The 25,734-nt window shown below is 39.7% G+C and overlaps 1 protein-coding gene across 28 annotated transcripts in view; it reads right to left on the reverse strand.

The window, feature by feature from the left end:
* The window catches only part of PLXNB2 (plexin B2), a 251,026-nt gene that overhangs the window by 2,415 nt on the left and 222,877 nt on the right, over positions 1-25,734 (reverse strand). For all 28 annotated transcript variants that reach the window (XM_040672252.2, XM_040672406.2, XM_040672271.2 and 25 more), the window contains 14 exons: positions 24,952-25,052; positions 22,506-22,735; positions 21,376-21,557; positions 20,532-20,598; positions 20,273-20,419; positions 17,448-17,604; positions 16,288-16,388; positions 15,376-15,460; positions 8,776-8,930; positions 6,992-7,152; positions 6,266-6,413; positions 5,676-5,740; positions 4,876-4,951; positions 2,875-2,949 (listed from right to left, as the gene is read on the reverse strand). In XM_040672252.2, the coding sequence (XP_040528186.1) occupies positions 2,875-2,949; positions 4,876-4,951; positions 5,676-5,740; positions 6,266-6,413; positions 6,992-7,152; positions 8,776-8,930; positions 15,376-15,460; positions 16,288-16,388; positions 17,448-17,604; positions 20,273-20,419; positions 20,532-20,598; positions 21,376-21,557; positions 22,506-22,735; positions 24,952-25,052 (1,750 nt within the window). The remainder of the gene's footprint in view (positions 1-2,874; positions 2,950-4,875; positions 4,952-5,675; positions 5,741-6,265; positions 6,414-6,991; positions 7,153-8,775; positions 8,931-15,375; positions 15,461-16,287; positions 16,389-17,447; positions 17,605-20,272; positions 20,420-20,531; positions 20,599-21,375; positions 21,558-22,505; positions 22,736-24,951; positions 25,053-25,734) is intronic.

Consider the following 25,734-nt stretch of genomic DNA (forward strand, 5'->3'; position numbering starts at 1 on the left):
GACTCAGGAAGCACAGAGCCCATCCAAGCAGCGCCCAGCGGCCCTCACACAGCCCCCGCCGTACCGAGTGTGTGCAGGAAGGCCCGACTCCAAGACACGAGGGATTTCAAAACGAGAGCTCGAAAAGGTCAGCTGTTATGAGAAGGTTTTTCTTCAAATAGAGTTTTTAAGGGCTTCTCGAGATCAAATTTCAAAGGTTTTGAAAGGTTTTCATTCCTACCATCCTTTAGGGAAACTCTTCCACCAACTATTAGATTTCTCCATTAGGGGAATGCACGGTATGGCAAAACTGTTCTTTTTCTACAACCGGCTTTATTAATAGAAGTCAGCCGCTGTCAGCAAGCAGAGCCACCTTTAGCTGTGTTTAAATACTACTGAAGTTGGCAAATATAAGGGCTGGAGAAATAGAGTCTGCCTGTCACTACCTGCGGTTCCTGCTGCTTCATGTGCTTTATTGACAATGGAGATTAATGCAGTCAGTTTCAATCCAGCTAATAATTTCCCTTTTGAGGACTGGTACGGCATTAGAGTTTCAAACACTGGAGCAAATTTGTTTAGAAATCATTATTTTAATGGATTTGTTTTCAAAGCGTGAAAACATTTTTACAAGACAGAGTTAATAAACTCTTATTACGGTATTTAAATAGGGCCTAATTTAATTTGATATTGTTCCCCTAATTTAAACATTTACACCTAGCTGTAACGCCTCAAATCGAGACTAAATAATTCATGATTATCTCTGCTGGTGAATATAACCTTCACATAAATGTGGACAATTAGAGCTCACCCACTTAGTCACTGTCAAGCCCTGCAGAGATGCTCAGGGTGCAGCGCGTGCTGCAGCCACCGCTTCAGCAACAAAGATAAGGGCCGTCGCAAAATGTTCCAATTTATGCAAATTAAAGCATTTTTATGGAAAATAAATAAGCTCAATTAATTTTCCTGAATGGTTCTTGATGTATTATCTCCCTAACTGTGAATTAGCAGCCTTTTGATCAGAGGCATCTCGTTGTTATACAGTGATGTATGCAAAAGAAAGGGCTGCAGCTCTGCTTTGTTTTTTTCTGCCTCGCCACTGATAACCTCCGCCTGATGGCTGAGCAGAGAGCAGGCACCATCTGTGCCAGCCTCCAAATGGGAGAATCCCAAAACCATGGATGGGAGCAGGGACAAGGGACTGTGGGAGAAGCAGGGCTTTACGGTTCATCTGTCACATAGGTTTCTTGGGTGTTTCCATAACAGATTGGGCCACACAGATCATAGAAAGGCTTGGGTTGGAAGGACCTTAAAGCTTACCCAGCCCCTGCCATGGGCAGGATATCACCCACCAGCTCAGGCTGCCCAGGGCCAAATCCAACCTGGCCTTGAGTGCCTCCAGGGAAGGGGTATCCACAGCTTCTCTGGGCAACTTGTGCCAGTGCGTCACCGCCCTCTGGGTAAAGAATTTCTTCCTGATACCTAATCTAAACCTCTTTTAATTTAAAATCATTATTCCTTGTCCTCTCATACACTTCCTGGAAGAGTCTCCTTCAGGCACCAAAAGGCTGCTATCAGGACACCCTGAAGCCTGCTCTTCTCCAAGCCAAACAACCCCATCTCTCTCAGCCTGCCTTCATGGAAGAGATGCTCCAGCCTCTGATCATCTTTGTGGCCCTCCTCTGGACCTACTCCAAAAGGTCCATGTCCTTATATTGGGGTCCCCAAAGCCGACTGCAGTACTGCAGGTGGGCTTTCATGAGGGCAGAGCATAAGGGCAGAATCACCCCCCTTTCCCTGCTGGCCACCACTCTTCTGATGCAGCCCAGGATACAAGTCAGCTTTTTCCAGATATCCTATAATATGTTGAAAATAAGTTTAGCTCTGGGGATGTGGAAACCAAAGCCATTAAGTTTGCCTGTGAATCTCCAACCACTTTTCCTACTAACCACATTGCAAGATGTCTCGAGATGAGCTGGTTCTCCTTGCTTATGTCTGTTTTAAAGCTGTAGGAAGCAGCTGCAGTGAAGCTGGGTATGAGACTCGCTGCCTTTAGTGCTATATTTAAGTGAAAACAAGAACTGTGCTGAGGTGCAAGACAAACTGAAGCGAGCTCACATGTGCTCCACTCCTTTTTTTTCATTCAGCATCTGTTCTTACTCGCTTTGATTTAATTCTGAGAGTTTTCTGGAGGCATTCATTTCCATGGAAACCTTTGGATAAAAGTTTCCTTCTCTCTTTTTGTTTTCAGATTAAATTTGGAGAGCCATAGCCACAGCCCAGCGACACTGGGATATTCTTTGTCCCCCTTTCCTCAGGGCCTGAAGAATCCAAGAAACACTTTGCACTGAATCTGTGAGCCTCCTTTTGAATCTGACTATTCTCAGCAGTTGCTCTGCTTCAGTTTACCTTGGGCAGGCACTTCATTTGGCAAGGCATACTGGGGTAGCAGCACACATGGAAGTTCTACGTGCATCTCAACTAATGAAGAAGGCACTGCCCCATTCGTAGAAACAAAACAAGTTTAATGGATTGTTCCTAGTAGAAAAAAACTACTGGCTTAAAACCTAACAAAGGCTCTGATGATTGCGCTTTGATCAATGACATTCTTATTTCCCAATTCTTGGAATTCGGATGGTAGAACTGAAGAGAAAGGACTTTTAAATCTATTTTTCTTCCAGATCTCATTAAGCAATCCCTGACAAAATGAGATACCCCATACTGAAACTTCATTTCTAAGAACATACCCTTGAGCAATGTCATTTCCAAGGAAGGTGTCTAACTGCAGAGTTAGGGCTTTCTGTTCAACGTTGCTTTTACCTTATTATCCAGGGAAAGTTAGCCCTTATAACGTTTTATTGTTATTATATATAAAAGAAAGGAAACCCCACCACTTACCTCATCATAGTATTTGTTAGTGTACTGGTAGAGTTGGTGTAGAGCCACAAGCGTGTTTAAGGAATCGGTATGTGCCTGTTAAACAACACACATGAGCAGCAAACATCAAAATTGCATCATGGACAGTTGAAAGTTACGCACATGCATGACTGTTGGATACAGCAGACAGTCCTGTTTTCAAATTCAAGCTCTGCATCTTTTACCTCTTGCTAAGTGGAGGAAAAAGGGGTGAGAAAACTTTTGTCTGGTGATTTTCAGATCTAGATTTTCCCACCAGTGTTTTTCCAGCCTGTCTGCAGCTCCAACACAGGAGGTGGGAAATATTTTGAACTTAGTCAAACCACAGATTACAGCTGTAACATCTGTTAAGAGCATGGGTATGTGTAACCAAGGTGTTCAGTGATCTGTGTACTGCTGAGATACCACACATCGGTTCTGTCACTGCTGTGTTTGAAATCATTTCTTCAGCTCTTTACAACTGTTTGTAGTAATTCATAGCTCACTACAGGAAAGGTGTAACTCATCAAGAGAGCAAGCGCACGTACATTTGGAAAAAGCCATTTGAGTCTTGAAGATGGAAAGAAGAGAGACAGAAAGGTAAAGAGGAAGGGACTTTAAAATGAAGCAAGAATTACCCCTTCTGTTACCTCTCCCTTCATTACCCTCATGACATTTAACTTACACAGTGACTGCACTCTACCTGTCCTAAACAGATGCTTTTCATCCAAATGTATAGAATTCAAGTCTCTTGAATTCTAGAGACTTTAGACTTTTAAACTACTTAAGAAAATAAAGAATTGTAAAAGAAGCTTCTGGTATAAATGAGTATCCAAGCCATAAAGCAGCAGAGAAGCACCCATCTTTTCTTACCCTACAAAGTCACTTCCAGAGCTGGTCAAAATTTGCAATGTTCCGTCAGTCGTTTCACACTTACTTTTATCATAATTTATAGTGTAATTAGAAACGATCAACATATTATGCTGATTTTAAAACACTCTTCTGAATTTACTTTTAGTTACCATTTTTTAAATAAATAAAATGAACAGGAAAATGAAATATCACCACATGTGAGTTTTGTAGTGACTGACAGAAAATAGAAACATTCTCCTGAGGATGATCTGCAAAATGCTAGGTCCTAAGGGCACTGAAATAAACCACAAGAATCCCCAGATTTCTTTATATCAATAGGACTCTTGAAATAACATAAGCAAGTAAGCGAATCAGTCACTGTGTACAGTATCTCTTTCAGATTGGCAAGGGCTTCTGCAGGTTCTCTGAGTTAAATCAAGTGCTTTGAAAGCACGGGCCTGGTCTAGCTAAGCTGAGCAACACAGCAGACAGGCTTTTTCAAGAACAAAGCAGATTTTGCAGTGCCTTTGCTCTCTAAATCTCCAATTGGAGCCTGCAGCTAGCAAACAACCTCCTCTGCTCTCCTCCATAGCAGAGGTAGCACCAGAGATCCTATACTGTGAAAAGAAAAAGTGCAAATCAAGCATGCTCATGATGAGCTTCTTGTTTGCAGTGTAAAGTAAAAATATTGCCTTCATACAGACACCACTAAAATGCGCTGTACTTAATGTATGCGAATCCCCTTTCATTTCTGGAGTCAAATTCTTGATGTGGTAGCACTCTGAACCCAGTCACTGCTTGTTATCAGTATAGTCAATGCTAAAAATCACCTACATGCTGCAAAGAGAAAATACCTTTCAACAGTGTTGTAATTTTTCCACAACAGATGTGAAAAAATCCAAACGCTCTGCACTGGCACCTACATCACTCAAAGAGATTTGTGATGATAACCATTCTTGATTCCATTCACTAATCAACACTTCAAAAGGCCCAAATGCACTACACCGAGCAGGAGTTTTTCAAACAGATATGAAGTAGCTCATTTGATGCTTAAATATACAGAAACCCCACTTGTCAAGTTAGAATGAGAAGACAAAGACAGTGCTATACTTGGCTTCAATTTCAGGACAAGGAAACTTAATTCATTCTTACCCTAGAGATTTCTGCTAGATGGGTATTCATATCTTGGTCGCTAACTGGTACCATCTGACGAATACCTTTGTAGTAACTGCAACAAATGAAAACAAACTTTCACTTGGGTGAAATGCACTGTGGTTTCCTGGTAATTCTGTATTTTGATTTAGCAATTACTTCAAACAGGTTTCCTAATAGTGCAGATGTTCTACCACAACAGACCGATGACTCACTTAGTTCCCCAATCTCCCAGCACTCATTAGCACTGGATACCCCCTGTCAGAAAGGCAAAATTGCACCTGCTTGCATGGGGCCATACCACAGGACAGGAATCTGCTTATTACCCCGATGATGATGATTTCAGGTCTTAAAACTTCTGAAGTAACCAGTGAGTAAGAGTTGTGTCCTGCAGCAGATCTTCGGTGGTGTTCATAGAATTCCCAAATCAGTAATTGAATAAAGTCAGAGACTGAATAGAAATGATGTTTTTGTGAAAATGTTTTCAGGATTTGATTCCTCTTCAGTTATGGAAGTGCAGCGCCGGTTAGACAGATCAGTGGGTAAGAACAGTCATCATAGAGAATAGCACTGTGTTCTCCCCAGATAACTATCCATCTGTTGCATTGGGTCACAATGACACTTCATTTCAGTGCTGTGAACACTGCTGCCAAGGGAATGTTTTAACATTCAGGTGTAAAAATTTTAACATTTGACAGCTGACTTTGCCTCGGCATTAGCTTTTCCTGTTACTGAGTGTATTTACAAGGCCTAAAACTCTAACAACATTGCATCAGCATGAAAAGTCTCGTTATACTTACTCTTCCACCATTTTCTTATAATTAGAGATCTCTTTCGCATAAAGTAATTTATTACTTGGAGAATCCTGAAAAAAACCGTAATAAAAGCTTGGTTGATTTATGAACCACTCTAAGAGGCAACACGGAGTCAAGAACCTAAGGTCAAGCCTTTCTAATCATATGCACTTGAGCTTTGCAGATATTAACATTCCAATGCTTATTACTAACATTATTATCATTATGAACATTTACCTTGATACACGGGTATTATTTGACTTTAAAAGTTTACATCCAGCATTACTGTTGGGTTTGACAAATATATCACTGGAAGATGATTTTAAATTAGGGTGGACATGAAATAATTAGTTCTTAAACTTGCTTTTTATAAAAACAGTTGATATTTTCTGCCTTTTAGGACTATCAGTTGGCAGACTACACAGTACCAGTGACACGCTCACCAAACTGCTAAGTGGTGAAATGCTAACTTCATTATAAAACCAGAAGGAAACTATCACTGCTGTATCTTCTCAGAGAATGGGTATTGTCTAGGACAATGCCCTGTGTCTTGTCAGGCATGAATGTAGTCAAGATGTAGAATGCAAATTACTTACTCTGCTTAATTTGTGCTCTGTTCTTGTGCAAGCATCCATGAAAGTCTGTGCAATGACTGACAAGGAAGCATCCACTACTTCATGAACGTGAACATCAAAGATGAAGTGGGGATTTTTCAGTATGTTTACCCAGAATCTAAGAGGCAAGCTGTGAAGAAAGGAAAAAGGTAAAAAAAAAAAATCTTCTGCACAATAAATGTTCTACAACAAACAAGTCACATGAAATTAAATACGGGTTTTGCATTTTGATCTCCTCGCTACTCTGAAACTTAATTTTGTATTTCAACGATTACACAAGCTGTCCTTTGTCTGTTTTCCATGTCTGGAAACAAAGCCTTTACAACTCTGCCAGAAAAATAAGAAAAGCTTATTGGAGAAGAATTCTCAGTACCCCAAAACAGCAAGAGGAGATGCCTGAGTGGTTAGAGAAACTACCTGAACAACATTTTCTTAGGTTTTGTGCACTGATAGGCAACTCTGGTTCCTTTTGCCTTTTGCTTTGCTTTTCTCTGAGGAAAGATGAAAGGCAAAGAGGTAAATCTGCCTATGACTCTCCCATAGGTAGGGGACTTTTATTTTTGCAACTTGTAGACAGGAAATCCTTTTGATCGTATTATCTCAATTAAAATGATTCTGAGAATTACAAATGAGATTTACTTTGATTTGTGGTGATAGTGCCAGCACGTACCTGGCAATTACACTCCCAATTCTCTACTGTGTTCATACCTGTTTGTTTTCCAGATGTGAATGGTATCTTCATCCTTGATGTCATGTTTTTCTGCTTGCTCATCAAGAAAGTCAAAGAAGTATTTCACAGCTGGTGGCACTACATGGTTTGAGTTGAGCACACTATGAAAGAAGTCATCTACAAACTGCTGAAGTGTTCCCTAAAAGCGAATAAAAACAAATTTTGCATTACAGGCTGACCTCAGAGCCATCCATGAGTCCATCTTCCTTTAATCCAGCTGCAGTTACTGACGGCTCTCAATTCTGAGTGCTGAGGCTGCCCAATGACAAAAACTCCTTAATGCAATGAACTTGCAAACAGCCTAAACAGTAAAGACCTTCTAGGGAACAATTTTGTGCTGTAGTCTAAAGGCTGATTTAATCAGCTGTTGTTTGGTTAACAGAGAAAGCTGTGCTTTCTGTCTGACAGAAGTATAGCAGAACCTAGTTGCTAAGTATGCAATAGATATAATTCAAGGTCATTGTACACATAAAAAAAAATTGTTAGCAATTTTCTAATTGTTTTGCAGCTTCCCACCTCACTTCAGAGACTCCAGAACATCATGCACCAGTAAAACAATTTTAGATACAGACTGAGAGGAAAAAGTACCATTTGACTTGTTATGGAAAGCACCTGGGCCTCATCAGATGTCCAGCTTCACATCACTAACAAGTGTGAGGGGTGAACCATCCCCAGGGGGACAGCACTTCTGATTGGATCCCTGCACCTGCCTGGACCTTACAGACAATCACTTCTGAGACTGTCCATGTATTTTAGAGAAGACCTTGTTGAGGCCACATGCAGTTTCTCCCCAGCCAGCCACCTGGCCCTAGAGACAAGGATGAAGGGCTGCATCCTCTCTTTCTTCATCACTCCAGCTGCCATCCCCAGGGCACAGCAGGAACAGAGCGGGTGATGAGCCTTAAAGCCTCATGCTGGCCATGCAAGCAGGGAGGACACATCAACAGTCCTGGGGCTGCATGGGTACCTGCGATCCCAACAACTCACCAGCTCTGTGGGAGTCAGAAAACTCCTGACTGGCAACAATCTACAAAACTGGTTGTTGAGAATAGAAAAGGGGTGGCCGCAAGGTGTTTGTTAACCGAACAGAGGGATACATGCATTTTGCTGGCCCCAAGTCTCTCATTCAGACACAGACTTTCCTTCACATTCACTTTGCCACTTGGTCAAATGGCCTTAGTTGGAGTCAGGTTACTCCCATTTTCACAAAGAGTTTGGTTTAGGAGTCAGTAAATACATTATCCTAAGTTCCTTCTGCAGGGGGGAATGCTTAGCTCAATTGTTTTGGTTGTGATCCATTCTGTAACATAAGGACTAAAAACAGTCTAAAAAGTCTATCACTATTTGAAAACTTTTTTTTACTATTTTTTTCTAGATTAAACTGCAGCACTGGAAGCAAACAAGAACAGGGAAACAAATGGCTCTGGAGCAGTACATAAAGCATTTTGTTCAAAATAAAATCCAGCAGGATATTGTCTAAACAGGTGGCATAGAAGAGAATATCCATCTTTGTCTTGCAAGAAAATTTCTCATTTAAATAACACAGAATTATAGTTCTCAGCTTTCACATGGAATTAAAATTTTTCCCAGTAACATTCTTGAGGGCATATTAATCACTTGAAGCTCTGAATACAGCCTGTATGTACATGACACAGATATTGAAAATTTCAGCTGAAAGCATGACTAATATTGCATCACCTTCTTCAGCAGTACATCAAAATCTCTACAAGCATGGTGTAACAGTGCAACATCTGACCCTTACCTTCACAGACAGAAGTCTTGTCAGGTAGATTTCTGTAATAGCTTTGGTTCTTTCTTTTTCTTTCACACTGCCTCTCTTCGATTTGCTTTCATCAATTTCATCTACGGGCCGGACTAGGTGCCAGACCTTATTTTCATCTTCCAGAAGCGCGTGCCCTAGAGACAGTAATTGCAATAATTATAAGAAACTCTCCCTCGGGAATAATTCTGAAAATAATCATGCACATCAGTGATTGTAAGATCCTTGCGCTCTATCCTTGACTTACTTTTCTTTTTGCCAAGAGGTTCCAGATTACTTGGTTCCCCTCTAACAGTCCAAGTACTAAATTTGCAGTAATACGTAACTGAAAGAGTAACACTGAAGTAGGAAGGCATGACCTCAAGAAGACAGCAGTAATAACTGCAGGTAGCAGCTTCAAAATCCACTAGAATACGATTTTTTTTTAATGTGTTTGTCATACCAAGTCTTCTGCCATATATTAGAAACAAGAATAAGCACCTGGATGCTTATGACATATCCATGGTTTGGCCATGCATATGGACCTTAAGCACAGTTCAACTACCAACAATGTGTGAATATTCAGATAAACTCCTTCTGCTTGAGAATCTTTTGTTAAGAATGAGATACAATGCGAATTCCAACTGTGAGTTTAAACTTGCAATTAATAGCCCTTGAACAAAGATTCAGCGTCACAAACTTAGCTTCAAGTCTCCTGTTTTTACTTGTCCTTCCTTTAAATCCTGAACTTCGAGTTAATATTTCTGCATGGCGTAGAACCAAAAATCAATGGTGCTTTTCCAGTGGAGGTTACTGAGTCAGTGCATTTTAAATCCTTGGTGTGTTAAAAATGTGAAAGTTATTTTTTCCCATAAAAATAGTGATTCAGCCCTGCTACACAAATTATTTTGCAATACTGCTAACTTTTATGCTTTAATATATGCGTATGATGTAACTGAATTATAGTTACAGCAGAAAATATCAGTTTCTAATTGCATGAATGTTGTCCTTTCGAGCTGTTGGCAATAATAGTTTTTAACTAAGTTCTGCAACAACTACATTAAATTGAGCAGATCTATCTTAAGTGAATGTTAAATATTTTATATCAGAGCGGAAAATGAAATTAATATGTAATCTGGCAAAGCCAATGCTTCCACTTGAATCGTAGAATCTATTTTATATATTCTCATGAAAAGTATTAGCTACGCAGCCTTCTTGTGCCCTTACTTCTTTATGACCAGGTGGATCTTTTGGCCAAGTGAAAATTGGACAGTTAATACTGTTGTCCTTTGGAAGTACTTAATTTCAGCTGGGAGTTCACGTGCATGACATAAGAAAGCAAAAAAAAGCTTTCATTTTATTTTGAAGTAGTTGTGATTTCACAGTCGATACCACTCTTAGTGTTTGTCAGTGTAGTAAGACCTGTTGATGGGCCTGAAGTTTGGCGTCTCTTATGCAGTGCCTGTTTTTTACTCTTGTAAAGAAATAGATGAAATCACACAGAGCAGAACTGTGTTGGTTGGTATACTTCTACTTCCCCTTTGATTCAAAGGAATACATCCTCTTTGCTCTCATAATGTTGCATAGCCTGATTTAGCTTTGGAATGAAGAGAACACACCAAAGGGGATTCCACTGAGATTTCTTGCCCTCGTATTCAGTTTAATTCAGCACGTGTTTGCTCAGCAACAACAGAATCAGCTGCTAGAGAAATAGTACTATTATAGTGATATATATATAATATACTGTTATACAGTAGTTATTTCATAGGAAAGTAGGGCTTAAAGAGAACACAGCTCAACCGGATGAACTTCTGCAATGCAAAGATACCACTTCATTGCTAAAAATAGCAGCCAGAAAAAGGAAGAGAAATGCAGAACAGGGGCCATGAGACATATTAGCAGTATGGTTGCTAAGAGGAGATCACACTGCTGGGAGATAACACTTTCCCTACTGGAGAGCTAGGAGGTGAAGAAAGTGAAATATAGGGGAGAACACTGTCTTTTTTGGTTGTAGCTGCCTTGTGATGCAACAAGCCATAAGCGGGGAGAGGACTGTGCCCACAGGATCAACTGCCTTCCCCCCTGAATTCTTCTTCTTGGCCCTTGTGAATTCTTTGGCTGACACAGAATGAAATGAACCTGATGGAGACCTGGTGGAGGCAAGCAAGCCACTGACTGCCAGTGCAGCCTCCCCCCACTGCATGGCATGAGGTGAGCTCGCCCCATCCTCTCCTGGAAATGCAATGCTCCAAGGAAGGGCCGGCCTACACACATCTGCTCATCAGCATTTCTGATCTGAAGCCCCCTGGCTATTCTACAGCAGAATAACTGGAAAAAAAAAACAACCAAAAACAGCCAGCCACCAAAAAACACACAAAAAAAGAGAGGCCCCCACAATAAGTTTTCAACAGAACACGCTGTTTTGGCTTACAGCTTTGTACAGAAATTCTAGCACAAAATCATCAGAACCATTCTCCATCTTGATACAAGTTACTAATTGCATTTATTATCTCCAGAAGCAAAGAATTCTGCATTCCATTTGTCAGAACCGCCAGCTTCCAGTGTCTTCCTGCTAGAAGCTGTGAATCAAAAGCAGCGTGGAAGCAATGCCAGGTTTTAGAGCAACATCTCTGAACATGGTTTTACATTTTCGTTCTGTGCAAAGCCTCTTGCTTTGGCAGACAGTCAATGGCTTCAGCTGACATTGCTCAATGCAAAAGGTGCAAGTTAATGAGACTGGATAAAAGGAAAACCACGTCGTCACAAGGCTTATTCATAGAGCAGGGGTAGGATTCCTATTTATTCCAAACCCGTAAATCCCTGACTGTGTCATATAAATGTGCGTGTGTGGGAGGGCAAGCCTCTGATCCTCTGCTCTGCATTTTATACACTTAGCATCTCACAAGTCACTGTCGCTGTCAGCGTCTCTTCCTTTGCACTAGCTCTATAATGAGAGAACAAGTTGGCACCAGCTAGCTCTGAAGACCCTTAGGGACTAGCGAAAATGGGCTAGCCTGGCATGAAATGCTATCTTCCCAAATTTGTACATCACCACTGCACAAGACAGGGTGCGGAGAAGAGACAAGGTAGAAGCTGTCTTCATTCCATGCTTTGGGATCTGAGCTGTCTCAACATATTTTTTCTCTCATGTATGAGAGCCCTTATGTGACAGCATTGTCCCCAGAAGTCTGCTTCTCCTTTACAATTTAGAACAGCACATGTACAACTAAGGAGTCCACCCTGGAATACTGATCGTGTGTGTACAAAGAGCTTCACAGTACTGAATCATAGCTGAAGACATAATTGTAGAGAAAGAGAAAAGAGGAAGGGGGGAAGGGAGATAAGGGGGAAGGGAGGAAGGAAAAGAAAAACACTTGGTCTGGTCCTCAGCTGTTTGCCATAAAGATGTGGGGAGGATGGAAGACGACTGGAAACCCAGAGCTGGAGACTGAACACCTCTCAGTATTAAGAGAGCAAAGCAAGCTGAGCACACCACTGTCTCTACTCACTGGTCTACTCCACTTCTTCAGAGTGGAGGTGATTACTGCCTCAGCAGTTACCTCAGCAATCAGTGCAACTAAACTGAACAGGGATGAGGATTGTACTCCTTGGTGCACTTCATCACCCTTTGTATGAAACTGAATGTTTTACAGAGTAAATACCAGCAGAGGTATTGGAAGAACATTTATAGCAGTGGTGGTCTTGGAAGAACATTCAAGGATGCTGGATAAAGTCTCAACAGGAAGCATCCAGAAGGAAAGAGCAAAAGGTACGTGGCAAGTAATTCTGCCTGTTCTGCTCTCCTGGTCTATACTCAACAGTAACGAAATGGAAGTCGGCACACTTTTGTTAAATAGCAATAATACACGTCGAGCTATCAACTGAGAGTCATCTTGAAAAATATATATTCTTGGTATGTTATTTCCAATCCATCTGATTGCTGAGCTGTTGGAACCCACGAAATCTAAGATCACTAAATTTGTGTAAAGGAATGAAACTGTTAGGTGAAGCAATGACTTTTACAATCAGTGCTAGACAGAAAAGCATATCAAATGGCTTCATGGAAGGAATAATGATCTCAACAATTATCATTCCATAAACCTAACACCCAACTCGTGTACAGAAACTGAATATAAGGATAAAAATAAGAGGAACAGAACATCTGAAATGTTAAAAAAAAATAACACATGACAAAGAATATTAATTTACAAGTAAATACTTCCATTAATATCAGTGCATTTTAGGCTAGAGTGGACGCTGTGTGTCAAGAAGTTTAGAAATAAAGGAAATTGGTCTAGAGAACATATCCACACAGGAAGGTAAAAGCTTTAGAAGATGGGTTCCAATCTAACACGTCATCTCTCACATGGAGAAGTCCAACATATTGTAGCAGGCAGCAGCATTAGAATTAACTTTATGTAACATGCATTATTGCATATGTAACTGCATTAGTAACATGAAAGAGAGGAAACATTAAAAGGAAAGTCCTGACAGTAGCTTACAGTGGACTGCAACCCTTGAAACAAAGGAATGATAGAAATTTTAAGAGATAGTATGTAGGAATTAACAAAAACAGCCAACACATTCTGGAAAATCCAAGTGAACATAGCTGGTGAAATATCACTTGCCATGGTAGAGAGACACAGACTATGAATGTACAGAGATGAGTCTGCAAGGCAATGCAGTTGTAAGAAATAAAGTACAGAAATTACATCAGATCTGTTATATCATGGAGCAGAGGAACTGGTCTCTCTTGTGGTTCATCTGTAATGGTGCATTCAATTCTCAGTCCAGTAAGTGGAAGAAATTTTGAGAGGAAAGTGTGAAGAAAGGAGAATTTTTAAAAAAATTGAAACATGTTTTGGCTGCAGATCTAATGGCATTAAGAAATAAAATTTCCAGGAAATGTTTGCTAAAAGCACTTTCTATTAAGCTGGGATATAGTCTCATAATAATTATAATTAAAGCTCCGTTATTTCAGGCTTTTATAACTAGGATGAAGGAAACCACTGCAAGTGTAAAGAGAGTAGCACAAAACAAATAAGCCCTATATAGTCTGGTGGGGAATATAAGACAGTGGAAACAAGGATGTGTCATCTGGGAAGAATACAGGGATGCTGTTCAAACATGCAGAGATGGGATCAGGAAAGCGAAGGCACAAATGGAACTGAACTTGGAGAGGAATGTTAAAAACAACAAGAAGGGTTCTACAGGTACATTGTCCAGAAAAGACAGGCCAAAGAGAGTGTACCATCTCAGATAAATGAGAAAGGAGAACTGGATACAACAAATATGGAGAAGGTTGAGGTACTCAATGAGCTCTTTGCCTCAGTCTTCACTGGCAGCCAGGATTCTCTTATTTCTCACATCCCTGAATCTCACATCCTTGAACCTGTTGGTGGGAACTGGGGGAGTAAATTCCTCCCCACAGTGAGGGCAGAGCAAGTCTGAGACTGCCTCATGAGACTGAACATGTACACATCCACAGGGCTGGATGACATGCATCCCAGGGTCCTGAGGAATCTGGCTGAGGTGGTTGCCAAACCACTCTCCATTATATTTGAAAGGTCGTACCTGTCAGGTGAAGTTCCCAGTGACTGGAAAAAGGGAAACATCACTCCCATTTACAAGAAAGGGAAGATGGAGGACCTGAGGAACTACAGGCTGGTGAGTCTCACCTCTGTGCCTGGGAAGATCATAAAACAGATCCTCCTAGAAGACATGTGGGACATGCACATGAGAGACGAGCAGGTGATCTGAAACAGCCAGCATGCCTCACCAATCTTGTGGCCTTCTATGATGGAGTGATGGTGTTGGTGGATATTGGGAAGGCAACTGATGTCATCTACCTGGACTTGTGCAAGGCTTTTGACATGGTCCCTCACCACATCCTTATCTCTAAGTTGGAGAGATATGGATTTGAAGGATGGACTATTGAGTGGATAAGGAATTAGTTGGAAGGTTGCAGCCAGGGGGTTGTGGTCAATGGCTCAATGTCCAGGTGGGGGCCGGTGACAAGCAGTGTCCCTCAGGGATCTGTCTTGGGATGATCAGAGGGCTGGAGCACCTCTCCTATGCAGATAGGCGGAAGGAGCTGGACTTGTAAAGTCTGGAAAAGAGAAGGCCGCAGGAAGGCCTCATTATGGTCATCCAATATTTAAAGGGAGACCATAAACAGGAGGGAAATTAACTTTTTACACTGGTAGATTGTGATAGGACAAGGGGAAATGTTTCTAAACTAAAAGAGGGAAGATTTAGATATTAATATTGGGGAAAGCTTTTCACTGAGAGGGCGATGTGGTGCTGGAACAGGTTTCCCAGAGATGTTGTGGACACCCCCTCCCTGGAAGTGTTCTAGGCCAGTTTGGAGGGGCCCCTGGGCAACGTGATCTAGTACTTGATCTAGCAATTGTTAAGCTTACCTGTGGCAGCAGGGTTGAGACTTAACGATTCTTGAGGTCCCTTCCCAACTCAAGCTGTTCTATGATTCTACGATCTTGCTCCATACACACTCAATAAACACTAACAAGATCACCGTCACCATCTCTGTGTAGGTTTGGCTTCTAAACATTTTGGGACGTAGAGAAGCCCTAAGATACTTACTTTCCCCTGGGACATCTTGCTGATTATCCTCTGGCTGCTGGGAAATTCCCATTTTTGATAAGATGAGTGTGGCACCATCTCGGACCTTTGAAGACACAAACATAGGGTTGTTATGCAAAACAACAAAGCAAGGCTGAACTTCTTTCTTAACAGCTAAACTGTGGTTTCTGTAATCTTTTGTTAGAAATCTGGACCTCTGATAAATGCTGCTCTACAAAGGCTTATTGGACAACTGAATCTGTCATTCAGAGCAGACTGCCCTCCATCTTGTTGCATAATACATTGCATCAACACCTCCTCAGATTAATCAAAATTTTAGAAGCACATCCAAGACTTCAGTGGTTCATCAGTCCAATGTGTAGGCCCTTTATGCAAAAATAGATTTTACTGTGAAGAATCAGACCTGTATCTTTTCTGAGAGAAAACTAACTTCTAGCCTTCCTAAACAGGATACCTGTTGTTACAAGAGGACAAATAAAATACAAAGGAAAGATAAGTGGATTGCAAGTATTAGTGTGCACAGTACAAAACCTAACAGACTGTACAGAACATCAACATCTGCTCTCTTGACTAGGCTGTTGAACAAAACAGATCAACCCCAAATCTGTTTATCAGCGGAGCAAGAATAAGGATAATTCTCAAAGGTAGGAAGTTGTAGAGGAAGGAAAAGAATATGTGAATACAAGACTCAGCAAAGGCACAGGGAGCTTTTGAATGCTGAAAGGAGAATTTAGGCAATATGTCTAGACCTAGTCTTTCATGCTCTCAGGTTTTTACCGTCTAGACCCAGAGGTAGTTTTTCTTTTGATTCGTTACATAGAACAGAAGTTCCTCTACAAACAAATAAAGATTTTATTTATTACTAGAGAACAGTTAACAGATGTGAACAACTGCTCTGAAACACCTCCTTACATTATAATGCATCAGTGTGTTGATACGTTTCCATCTGCCATCTCTTTGGGATGTTAAATCCAAGTCTGAGAGGATCTGTGCAGTAGAACCTGGACGCCACTCTAAGATGTAATTAAAATGAGAAAAAACTGTTTTAACCACATGCAAATATAACTACTCCAAGAATGTTTAAATGTAGAGAACCACTGACATATTGTGGAATATTAAAAGAAGAAATTTGACGCGTCATGATGTGTGTTATTTATTACTTTCTAGTTTGGCCTTTATTAGAGAAGCTTGCACAATTTATTCCCAACCATGCTCATAATTTCTGATTATTTTCCGTGGAAAGTCAGAGAATCACAGAATGTCAGGGAGTGGAAGGGACCTCAAAAGATCATCTAATCCAGTCCCCCTGCCAGGTCAAATTCCTTTGCATAGAATACTCCTAAAATATATAATAAGAACCACTGTCAGTCCAAAATAGAGGAGTAAGACTTTCTGTGAACTGGAAAAACAATTCTTAGTCAATTTACCAGCATTTTCCGAAGAGTAAAAATTGCATCCTCTACTTTCAAATTAAGGCAGTAATGAGGATATTGCAAAACTTCTTAAATAGAGCTTCTACTATGAGATTATTAGGCCTCTTAGGTCACACTTTTTTTTTTTTTTTTTTTTTTTCAGAAGAGAACAGCAATTCTGAAAGCCTTCGAAGAGGATGATTTTCACAGGTTGGGTGGCTCATCATCTTTTAAAAGTGCAATTCCTCTAAGTTATAATTTTTTTGAACAATCATAAGATCAAAATCTGTACCAGTTTCTGAAACTGCATCATTACTTTTCCATCAGTTAATTGTCCATGCTGTCATTATCACATTAATTAGTACCTGCGATACTGTCAGACATGAATACATTTGTGCTAACAGTCATTAACAGGCTCTTTACACACTAATGACAGTAGACAAAAAAACTTTAAGAATCATGAAAAAGAACTCTATAAGAAAGCATTCATTTTTAATGCATATTAAGATGGTGGTAAAATGCAGTATATTTGCATCCAGCTGAACATAAATTCAACTTTTTCTTCATGTTACTCTTGTAGGAATTTTTGGCAATGTGGAAAAGTAAAAATCACAAAGCACGTTTCATCAACTCAATATAGGATCATAAGCAGCAACCTACCAAGAGCTACACTCTCAGCTTTTGGCCACTGAGAACACGGCAGATTTCGATAGACTTGGTCTATTATCTTTTCCTTTACTTGCGATATAGTATCACAGTTCAGCACTTTCACAGGTGTAGAATCAGTTCCTCCATCTTGTACATACACATTTACTGTCTGTGAAAGAAAGAATGTATATGGTTATTAAAACAAATCAGTGCTTAAATTACCTGTAAATCTGGTTTTCTAGATAGTTTAAATGCAAACAATATTTAAAATTCATTGTTCAACGATTACTGCACAATAAAACATATTTGCAATGAGACTACAGATTATTGCAGAGATCCTCCACTATTATGCAGTCAGCAGCTCTTCTAAAATTCCAGCTAATTCTTCCCATTATGATAAAATAAAAAAGCTGCAGAATAGATTTGCTTGTGTGCAATACGATACCATTATGAAATCCTGGGAAATTATTACATTTTTAAACAAAGGGGAGGCACGAGTACAAAGCAGCTGGAGCACTGGCTAGTTACATACTTCTCTTGTAGCCTGATAACTTGGACACAAGAAATACAAGTAACACAGTGCCTAAACTTAATGAGTTACCAATAACCATCTGAACTGCACTTTTTTGAATTCCTAGAATACAGCACACTTTTGTCTTCCTTTATGCTATCTTCAAGATCGGGTTTTACTTCTCAAGCTGAGCAGGCTAAGCCAGTACATGTGTGATCTAACACGGCTCAGATGATAAGCAGTGATTTGTCCATTCCCATAACTTTATCTCCTGTGACCAGTTGCTCACTACACATATATAAATAGACACATATATATGTATGTATAAAAGCCATATACAACAGCTCTGATGTTCCAAGACTTTATTTATTGCTCACTATTGTCACAATAACTATAATAGCTCCAGGAAGTATACCTAAGTAGTTTATAATAGTTCTAAAATATTACTGTTTTCTGATAGTACTGACATGTTTTTTTATGTTAAAGTGAATCTCTTGAAAGCCTGTAATTTGTTAAATCTAGGGGGATTTTTTTAGAACTATCTTCATTATATACGTCAGTTTCAACACAGATAGAAGCAAATGAGAAAATGATGGCCAGTAAACCTCTGTGGGAGGAAAAAATACCCAAAACAAACAGACGTTGTAGCAAACCTCTTTCTTTCACTATCCGAATCAGTACAACACCATGTCTTTGTGGAGCTTTTGCTGGTCAGGAAGCTTGGAGGCCAGGCATGTCACAAGACCAGCCAGCGATCCTAAGCATCTCATCTGGTCCCGCCAACCATGACACCTAAATTTATCACCGCGAGCCTCAGAAATGAACTTGCATGGTTGGTATTTTTATTCCATGAAGGAAAACTATGCCATACGGCAGTGAAATTAAACATGATTGCACTGTCCCTTGGCAGAACTCTCAAACTAATCATGAGATTTCACCTTCCTTTTCCTATTAGCTTTATGGTAATTAGACATGATTTGCTGCTGGTTCAGTATGCAGCATGTCAGCGTAACCAGTGATGCAAAACAGACTCAGCTTTTAAATAAGAACAATCAGAGCGCAGACAACTGCTCTGTACTGTACTCTCCCACCACATCTCACTTTCCAGCAGAATTGAACTAATTAACTCATGCTTTAACTGACCTCGGTGGATGAGTGCTCCCTAACTGTTCACGGTTACCACAACATTGTCATCATCATGCCAAAGATCCCCATAATTTAAAGCAGTGCTTCACAATCCTTTATCATACGTATATCTGTATATACCTCATTATTTTACGTGCATGCACACACATACAAGATAATTGTTTTATGTGAAATTTGTGAATCTGGACCAAATACCGCTACTATAGAATGTCATAGTGTTTAGCATCTAAATATACTTGTTCTGCCCACATCTGATTACATACACAAATTTTCTGCTGTTGCACTGCATTCATTTAGCTTAATTATAGGCATCAGATTTTTATGAAAAGAAACAGACTGAATAACAAATTGCTGCCATGAAGTCTTACATGATGCACAGTGCAAATACATTTTCTTCACCATACACAACAGAAAATGGAAACAGCACTGTCACTTACTGCAGCTCCATGAGTGATACTTTCAGCTCAGATATTAAGACAAAAGCACAGCTAATTCCCAACATAACAACTGAACTTAAAATATTCATTCTTGGTCAGCACGCCCTTTTCCTGCAGGCAGTCTAGGTAACAGTTGAGTGACTCTGTGAGTGAAAGTCCTATGGCAATCTCCTCACATCAGCCCTCCCATCAGCATCCCATATCCCTTCAGAATACGCAAACAGACTTAATAAAGCTTTTGTAAAGTTCCTCTTTTGACACTACAGATATGTCACTGCATCCTTCTCAGTTGGAGACAACCACAAATGACTACTAACACGTCAATAAGAGGGGAATCAGAGATGAAAAAAATTCTTCTGACAACAAGAAATCAAAAGCGAGAGAAACAACCCGAAGTTCAAGCACAATGTGAGTGAAAGAATTTAACAAAAATCAATCACAAGTTAATTTAGATGGAAAAAGGGAAGGAGGTAAACAACACAGCCACTCTTCAGGCAGACCTTGAAAATTATGGATTTACTGAAGTGAATTGTATAGTTGTAGGACTGGAATTTAACACTTAGAAAATACATTAGAACTCTAATTTCCTTCTTGGAGACTTGCTTTGGTCAGACCATCTACAGAATTGCCCTGATCAGAATTTCCGTGCAGATCACAGTAGTTCAGAAAGTATGTACAGTCTTAACACTACAGGTCTTCATTATAATAGGAAAGTACTTTTATAACATATTAACTCTGCTTACCAACTGTGTATACTCAACATCATCTCCTAGTAAGCCTGTATCATTCAGTGTATACTTGGCTTTCTTCAGTACAGCATCCACTGGACCTTTTTCTACCTGGTGTTTGATGGCTTTGAACAATTTGTAAAGAGGCTCCCCAGCATTGTCCTGTTAAAAGGAAATAAAATGAAATAAAGCAAAAGTCAAAGATATACTCAGTGCAGCATGTTTAAGTATTACTGGTGATAAAACCCCAAAGACAACAGACTTCAGCTCTTACCTTGAGGTACTGATATAAACAAATAGACATCCAGTTAGACAACATTCTCTCAACAACTGTTTCAGATCTAAAAAAAAAAAATACAATGCCAAGTAAGTTAACAGCACTTAATGACAAAGTTTTAAAGAAAAATGTTGCTTGAAATATAATATTTTTTACATGCTTAACTGCAGGTACTCTCCTAATGTAATGATTTCCCTACAGAGTCTTGAGAGCATGTACTTGCTTTATGATAAGTGCTTTGTATTGCTCATCATTCCTGAGTACCTTCAGCTCATTACTAAAATGCACAGTCTTTATGTGAGATCTTAAACTGTGTCTACGCTGTAAGAAGAGCAAAAAAAAAATTAACCCAAAGTGCACATACCGGAAAAGCAACTCTACAGATTACAAAGCACATGTGCACAACAAGGCCTTCTGTAATGGATTTGAGATAACGGGAGGGTTAAAAACATTAGTGCAAGCCTTCATTGAATACATAATGAAAGCTGATTATGTGTGCTCATTACAGAGATGACGTGTGGTATAAACGCTAGATAATTTGGAATAAAATCAGATTAAAAATTAAATGAAATGTTCATTATTGTATTTTGAAGTAAGGTAGATGCTTCAGTAATCTTGATACAGATTCTATGTCACAGCAATTTGAACAAGGAAATCCGTTGTCAACAGTCCGGCTTTTGCCTTCCACAACTATTTCTGGTGAGGCTGTCTTCCTAATATGCTTAGGTGAGGGTGTTTTTGACTTTCACAGATAGCTGGTGTTTTAATACAGCCACGTTGCAAAAGAAGTACATTTTCAGGAAAATAGAGAACTAAAGAATAATACAACAATCATTCAAACCTTCTTAGCATCAACTTTGGGTTTTTGGCCACCACGTACTGCTCCATCAGTTCTAAGAACAGAGTCCTCATGATGTCAGTATAGTATTCTAGTTTTCCATGTAAAGCGACCGTCAGTAGAGAGGCAAAATACACTTTAGCTCGAGCAGAGAACTCCCTTTGGTTTTCCAGAGTGTGAATAAACTGAAACAGAAAACAAATGGAAAATCAGGTCAGCTGACATTTTTGTGAAGAACCTCAACACTTGTCTGCATTAAGAAGATGAGCAATATTATTTTAACAGTAGCCTAAACACAACAAGGAAAAGTTTTCAGAAGTTTGAAAAAACGACTTGTAAGAATATGTTCCCTATCATTTGGTTTCAGATACACAGTCTACTAATCCAAGGAATGCTAATATATTTTAATTGAAGCCTTATGCAAAAAGAATGCTTTAATTAAAGAAAGAAAGAAAGAAAGAAAAATAATGTGTTCTGTGATAATTTTTTTTTTAAAGGGAAAATCAACTCTCCTCTTTCCCAAATTCCCAGTCCTTTCACATCATATTATAAAGCCACTAATCTAAGTAAGTGCACCTGGGAATGCACTCTGTTCTGCCAGAAACTATAATGTTACCATTAACTAGCTCAACACTGGAGCCTCATTTAAGAATAAGAAGTAGGTAGGAGCCTAAATCTATATTTAGGTGTCTGACAATCAGCTCAGTTTTTGAGAGTGAGCAATTAGATATCTATTTGGAGGAGCTGAGTACTCATCAATCATTTTCATGAATAGGGCACTTGTTTCTGGTTGGAGGAGCCTATGTCTTGGACTGTCTGGGAGAGAAATCCAGCTGACAGCTTCCAGCAGATAACTGGTAACCACAGCACCTAGCTGAACCAAGAGGGAATCAGCATTTCCTTGGCCATATTTCTGGTTCTAAAGAAATATGAACATACCTGTCTGCAACTCCAGGAAGTTTTGGCTGCAGTGCCACAGATTTGGCTTTGGTTACTCTGGAACCAGAGCCTTAAGAAAATGGCTTATTTTTAAGGACTTCGATTCACTTGTATTGGGAAACCTACTGTGTTGAACGCTAAGGTACGCCAAGCTAAGAGACAAAGTGAATCTACTTCAATACTTCAATACTCACATTAATGAGAAATGATTTGCTATTGAGGAGGTTGGAGAACTGGTTCAGAGCCTGCTCCACAGTCTGCCGCCGAGCCTCTGGAATGTCCAGCTTCCCTGTAATCATCACGTCCTTCTCCCCATCTTTGGAAGGCAAGAAGAAGACTCTGTCTGTGTACGTTTTGTAGTCCAGTACTGGGATTCCAGCTTCGTTTACATCATTTGTCTGATCCTCCATCTCTATCATTAGATCTAGAACACAGTTGAACAGTTGATTTAAAAAAACCTTTTCTTTTTTTGGTAGCACAATCTCTTTGGGTACCACGCAACACAGAAGAAGTAATTCATCACTGAAAACTCTATCTCAACTCACATTTTCTCTTGTTATTTTTGCCAGTTATCCTGTTAACTATGACCACAGCTAATCCTCTGGTGACACGCGCATCTGTCTCTAGCACAGATGGTTTCCTTGTTTACATCTATCGAAAGAGAACCTTAATGGATGTCTGAGTGAGTTCATACATATGAACCTGGGATTGTAGCAAAGAGCAAAAAACAGACACAGCAATCCTGTTTTTCCAGTTTTTTCAAAGTATGTACTATTTCCTCTGAATCCATGCAGTAATAAAAGTTATTTTTAAGACCACATAGCAATGCAAGAAAAGTACAGTTTAAAGCATAAAGAACACTAATTTAATTGGGAGGAAGGGAATGGCAGGAAGGAAGAAGGTTAAATGTCTCACTAAAATTGATGGAGACATTTCTGTGGGACTCAGAAGCTTTGAATTTCTTAAAAGGACAACAACTAGGGAATCATCTTTCGGAAGAGCTATTTTAGCTGAAGGATTTCCAATTATCTCATATTGTTGATTGACTAGAATACCATGTTAATTAATACAGTGACCCCTTGTCTCTGCAATTTTATTGTTCATACGCATTCATTTAGCCCTTTATTTTAGAGCAGTCAGCAAACCCTAAGAGAGAAAGCGTCTTGTGGTTTTCAGCTCTGTGGTATTTGTATTTCCTCCCTGATGGCTCTTGGCTATTATTGGTCCTATGTATTTCAGACTGTCTGTACTTCAAGCTGCTGTCATTATAGCTTTACGCTGTGGCTCCTGAACATGTTCTGATTTCAGTGTTTCACTTTACTGTCAGCCAAGGTGGATGCAGTTTGGAAACTGGATTGCTCCTTGCACGTGCTTTCTGTTTCCCCAGTGTTTGTGCTTAATGGAGCAGAGAGGAAACCTTCAACCCACCGAACACCAGGAGTCTATAGCACTCTCCAGGGAGAGTCAGCAAGAGAAAGGCACCTTCTCCTTTCAGAAATGAGTATGAGGTTGCATCGGGGAGGTAGTGGGAGACAGAGCTGTTAAGCTTGATTGAGTCTTTCACATTTCAAAATGCAGTTTGAAACGAAGCTTCTCTAGGAACAGTTTTTGATTTAAAGATTTGCTTCTGAGTTGTGTTTGGAACATGGAAAGAGTTAGCATTCCAGAGAAAGAAAGTTGACACAAGGAAAGAATGTTCTGTCTCCAAAATTTCTGGAAAACAAGACTTGGAGAGGCTTAAAGCGTGGCAGAAGTCATTGAGATACCCAAGCTCCTAACATTAGTTTCAAACTCTAACCTCAATTTGGTGCTTAATTCCATCCTCCTTGTTAGCTGCTGTCAACATGAAATAATATATTTCTCTCTAGAATAAAACCTGTGGCTTTTTTAGAAGGGATTATTTCAACACGATCCAACAGCAAGTCTGATTAGATAATGAGGTGACATTTCATGGTAATCATTTAGGCCAATATTTGCAATGTTTGCATTCAGATGCTTAATTTAAGCATTGCAGTGAGTGGTTAAACATGTAGAAATGCTGAGCCTACACACCTCCCGCTGTCCTCCCTGGGATGATGCTTCTACATTTATACAAAACAATTAGCTAGCTCCTCAAATCAAGCAGGGTCTTACCATGATAAACTGTACAACATGCTATTTCTTTCCTGAGTGCTTGCCAATTATCCCTTTGCAGACTGATTGCTGCAAATACATTCTGAAGATTCGAAAATCATTTTTCACGTAATGCTTGGCACACATTGCCATTGTGCTAAATACTCAGTGGACAGTTAGTCACTGCAAACCTCTTTCCTCTGTGTCAATCCACTCACATTAATAATGTACATGTATAAATAACTATAAATAACCCCATCTCAACTATTTTTATTTTGTAATAGAAAACTCTGTGCTTCCTTTAGACTAAAACTGTCCATTTCCTTTAAGAACCTCAATTCCATATTTTACTTAATTTATGACTTTTATACATAATAGCAAAATGTTTGCTGTGTGCCAATATCTGTAATCAAAACTACCGAGATCTACTTGGAATTATTTGTTCTCAAGAGACAGTTTTAACAAGATAGCATCACAGGTCTTCTGACTGCTCAAGAGGACTCACAGCAGTGCAAATATCTGTCATACCTGTGAATTCCTTCTTGCACCGGTCTCTGACACTCTCCTCCAGGCCTTCAAGTTGTGATTTAATTTTTTCATACTCTCGTTCTGCTTGCTGGCTCTTCCGTCTTTATGGAATAAAATAAGATATACAAAAGTTACAAATTGTAAAAGCAAATAATTTGCAACAGGGGATGACTGGAGGACCACTCTTGGCTTAGATTTCCTTTTGAACACTAGTGACAGAGAAAGAATGGAGAAGAACAGCATCAGTAGCCCAAGTCTACATTTAGTGCCAATCACCCTGGCACAACCACAGGCCTGCTACTTGAAAGCATGCTGGGGCAGAGATCTGAAATCCAATAAACACTAGCTACAAATATTTATACATACAAATCCTACATATTTAGTACAGAAACTTAATTTCTATGTAACAAACAAAGACTACTTGCAGCATGTTCTACACTAGCTATGAGGCATCCAGGGTATGCATCAAGGAGCAAACTAAGGATGCTACAGGACATCTATGCTGCTGATACACACCATTAGAATGAAATACACCTCCTCCTAAGGTCTGTGCATGAGGTCAGTGTATTACTAACCTCAAAATTATGCTAAGTAGGTGTCAAGTGAAGTACAGACATTGTTCTGGCCCTTTGTGAAGTGTGAACTTCATCATTAATCATGAAATCTGTGTGTGGGTAACACTTATCTCAGCTTAACAGACCAAAATATCCACTTAGCCAAATACATCCAGCTTGGAGCTACACTGCTGACTGAGGCAGCATAAATGTGGATGGATGTGTACGC

This window comes from Gallus gallus, chromosome 1 (assembly GCF_016699485.2).
Source record: "Gallus gallus isolate bGalGal1 chromosome 1, bGalGal1.mat.broiler.GRCg7b, whole genome shotgun sequence".
NCBI lineage: Eukaryota > Metazoa > Chordata > Aves > Galliformes > Phasianidae > Gallus > Gallus gallus.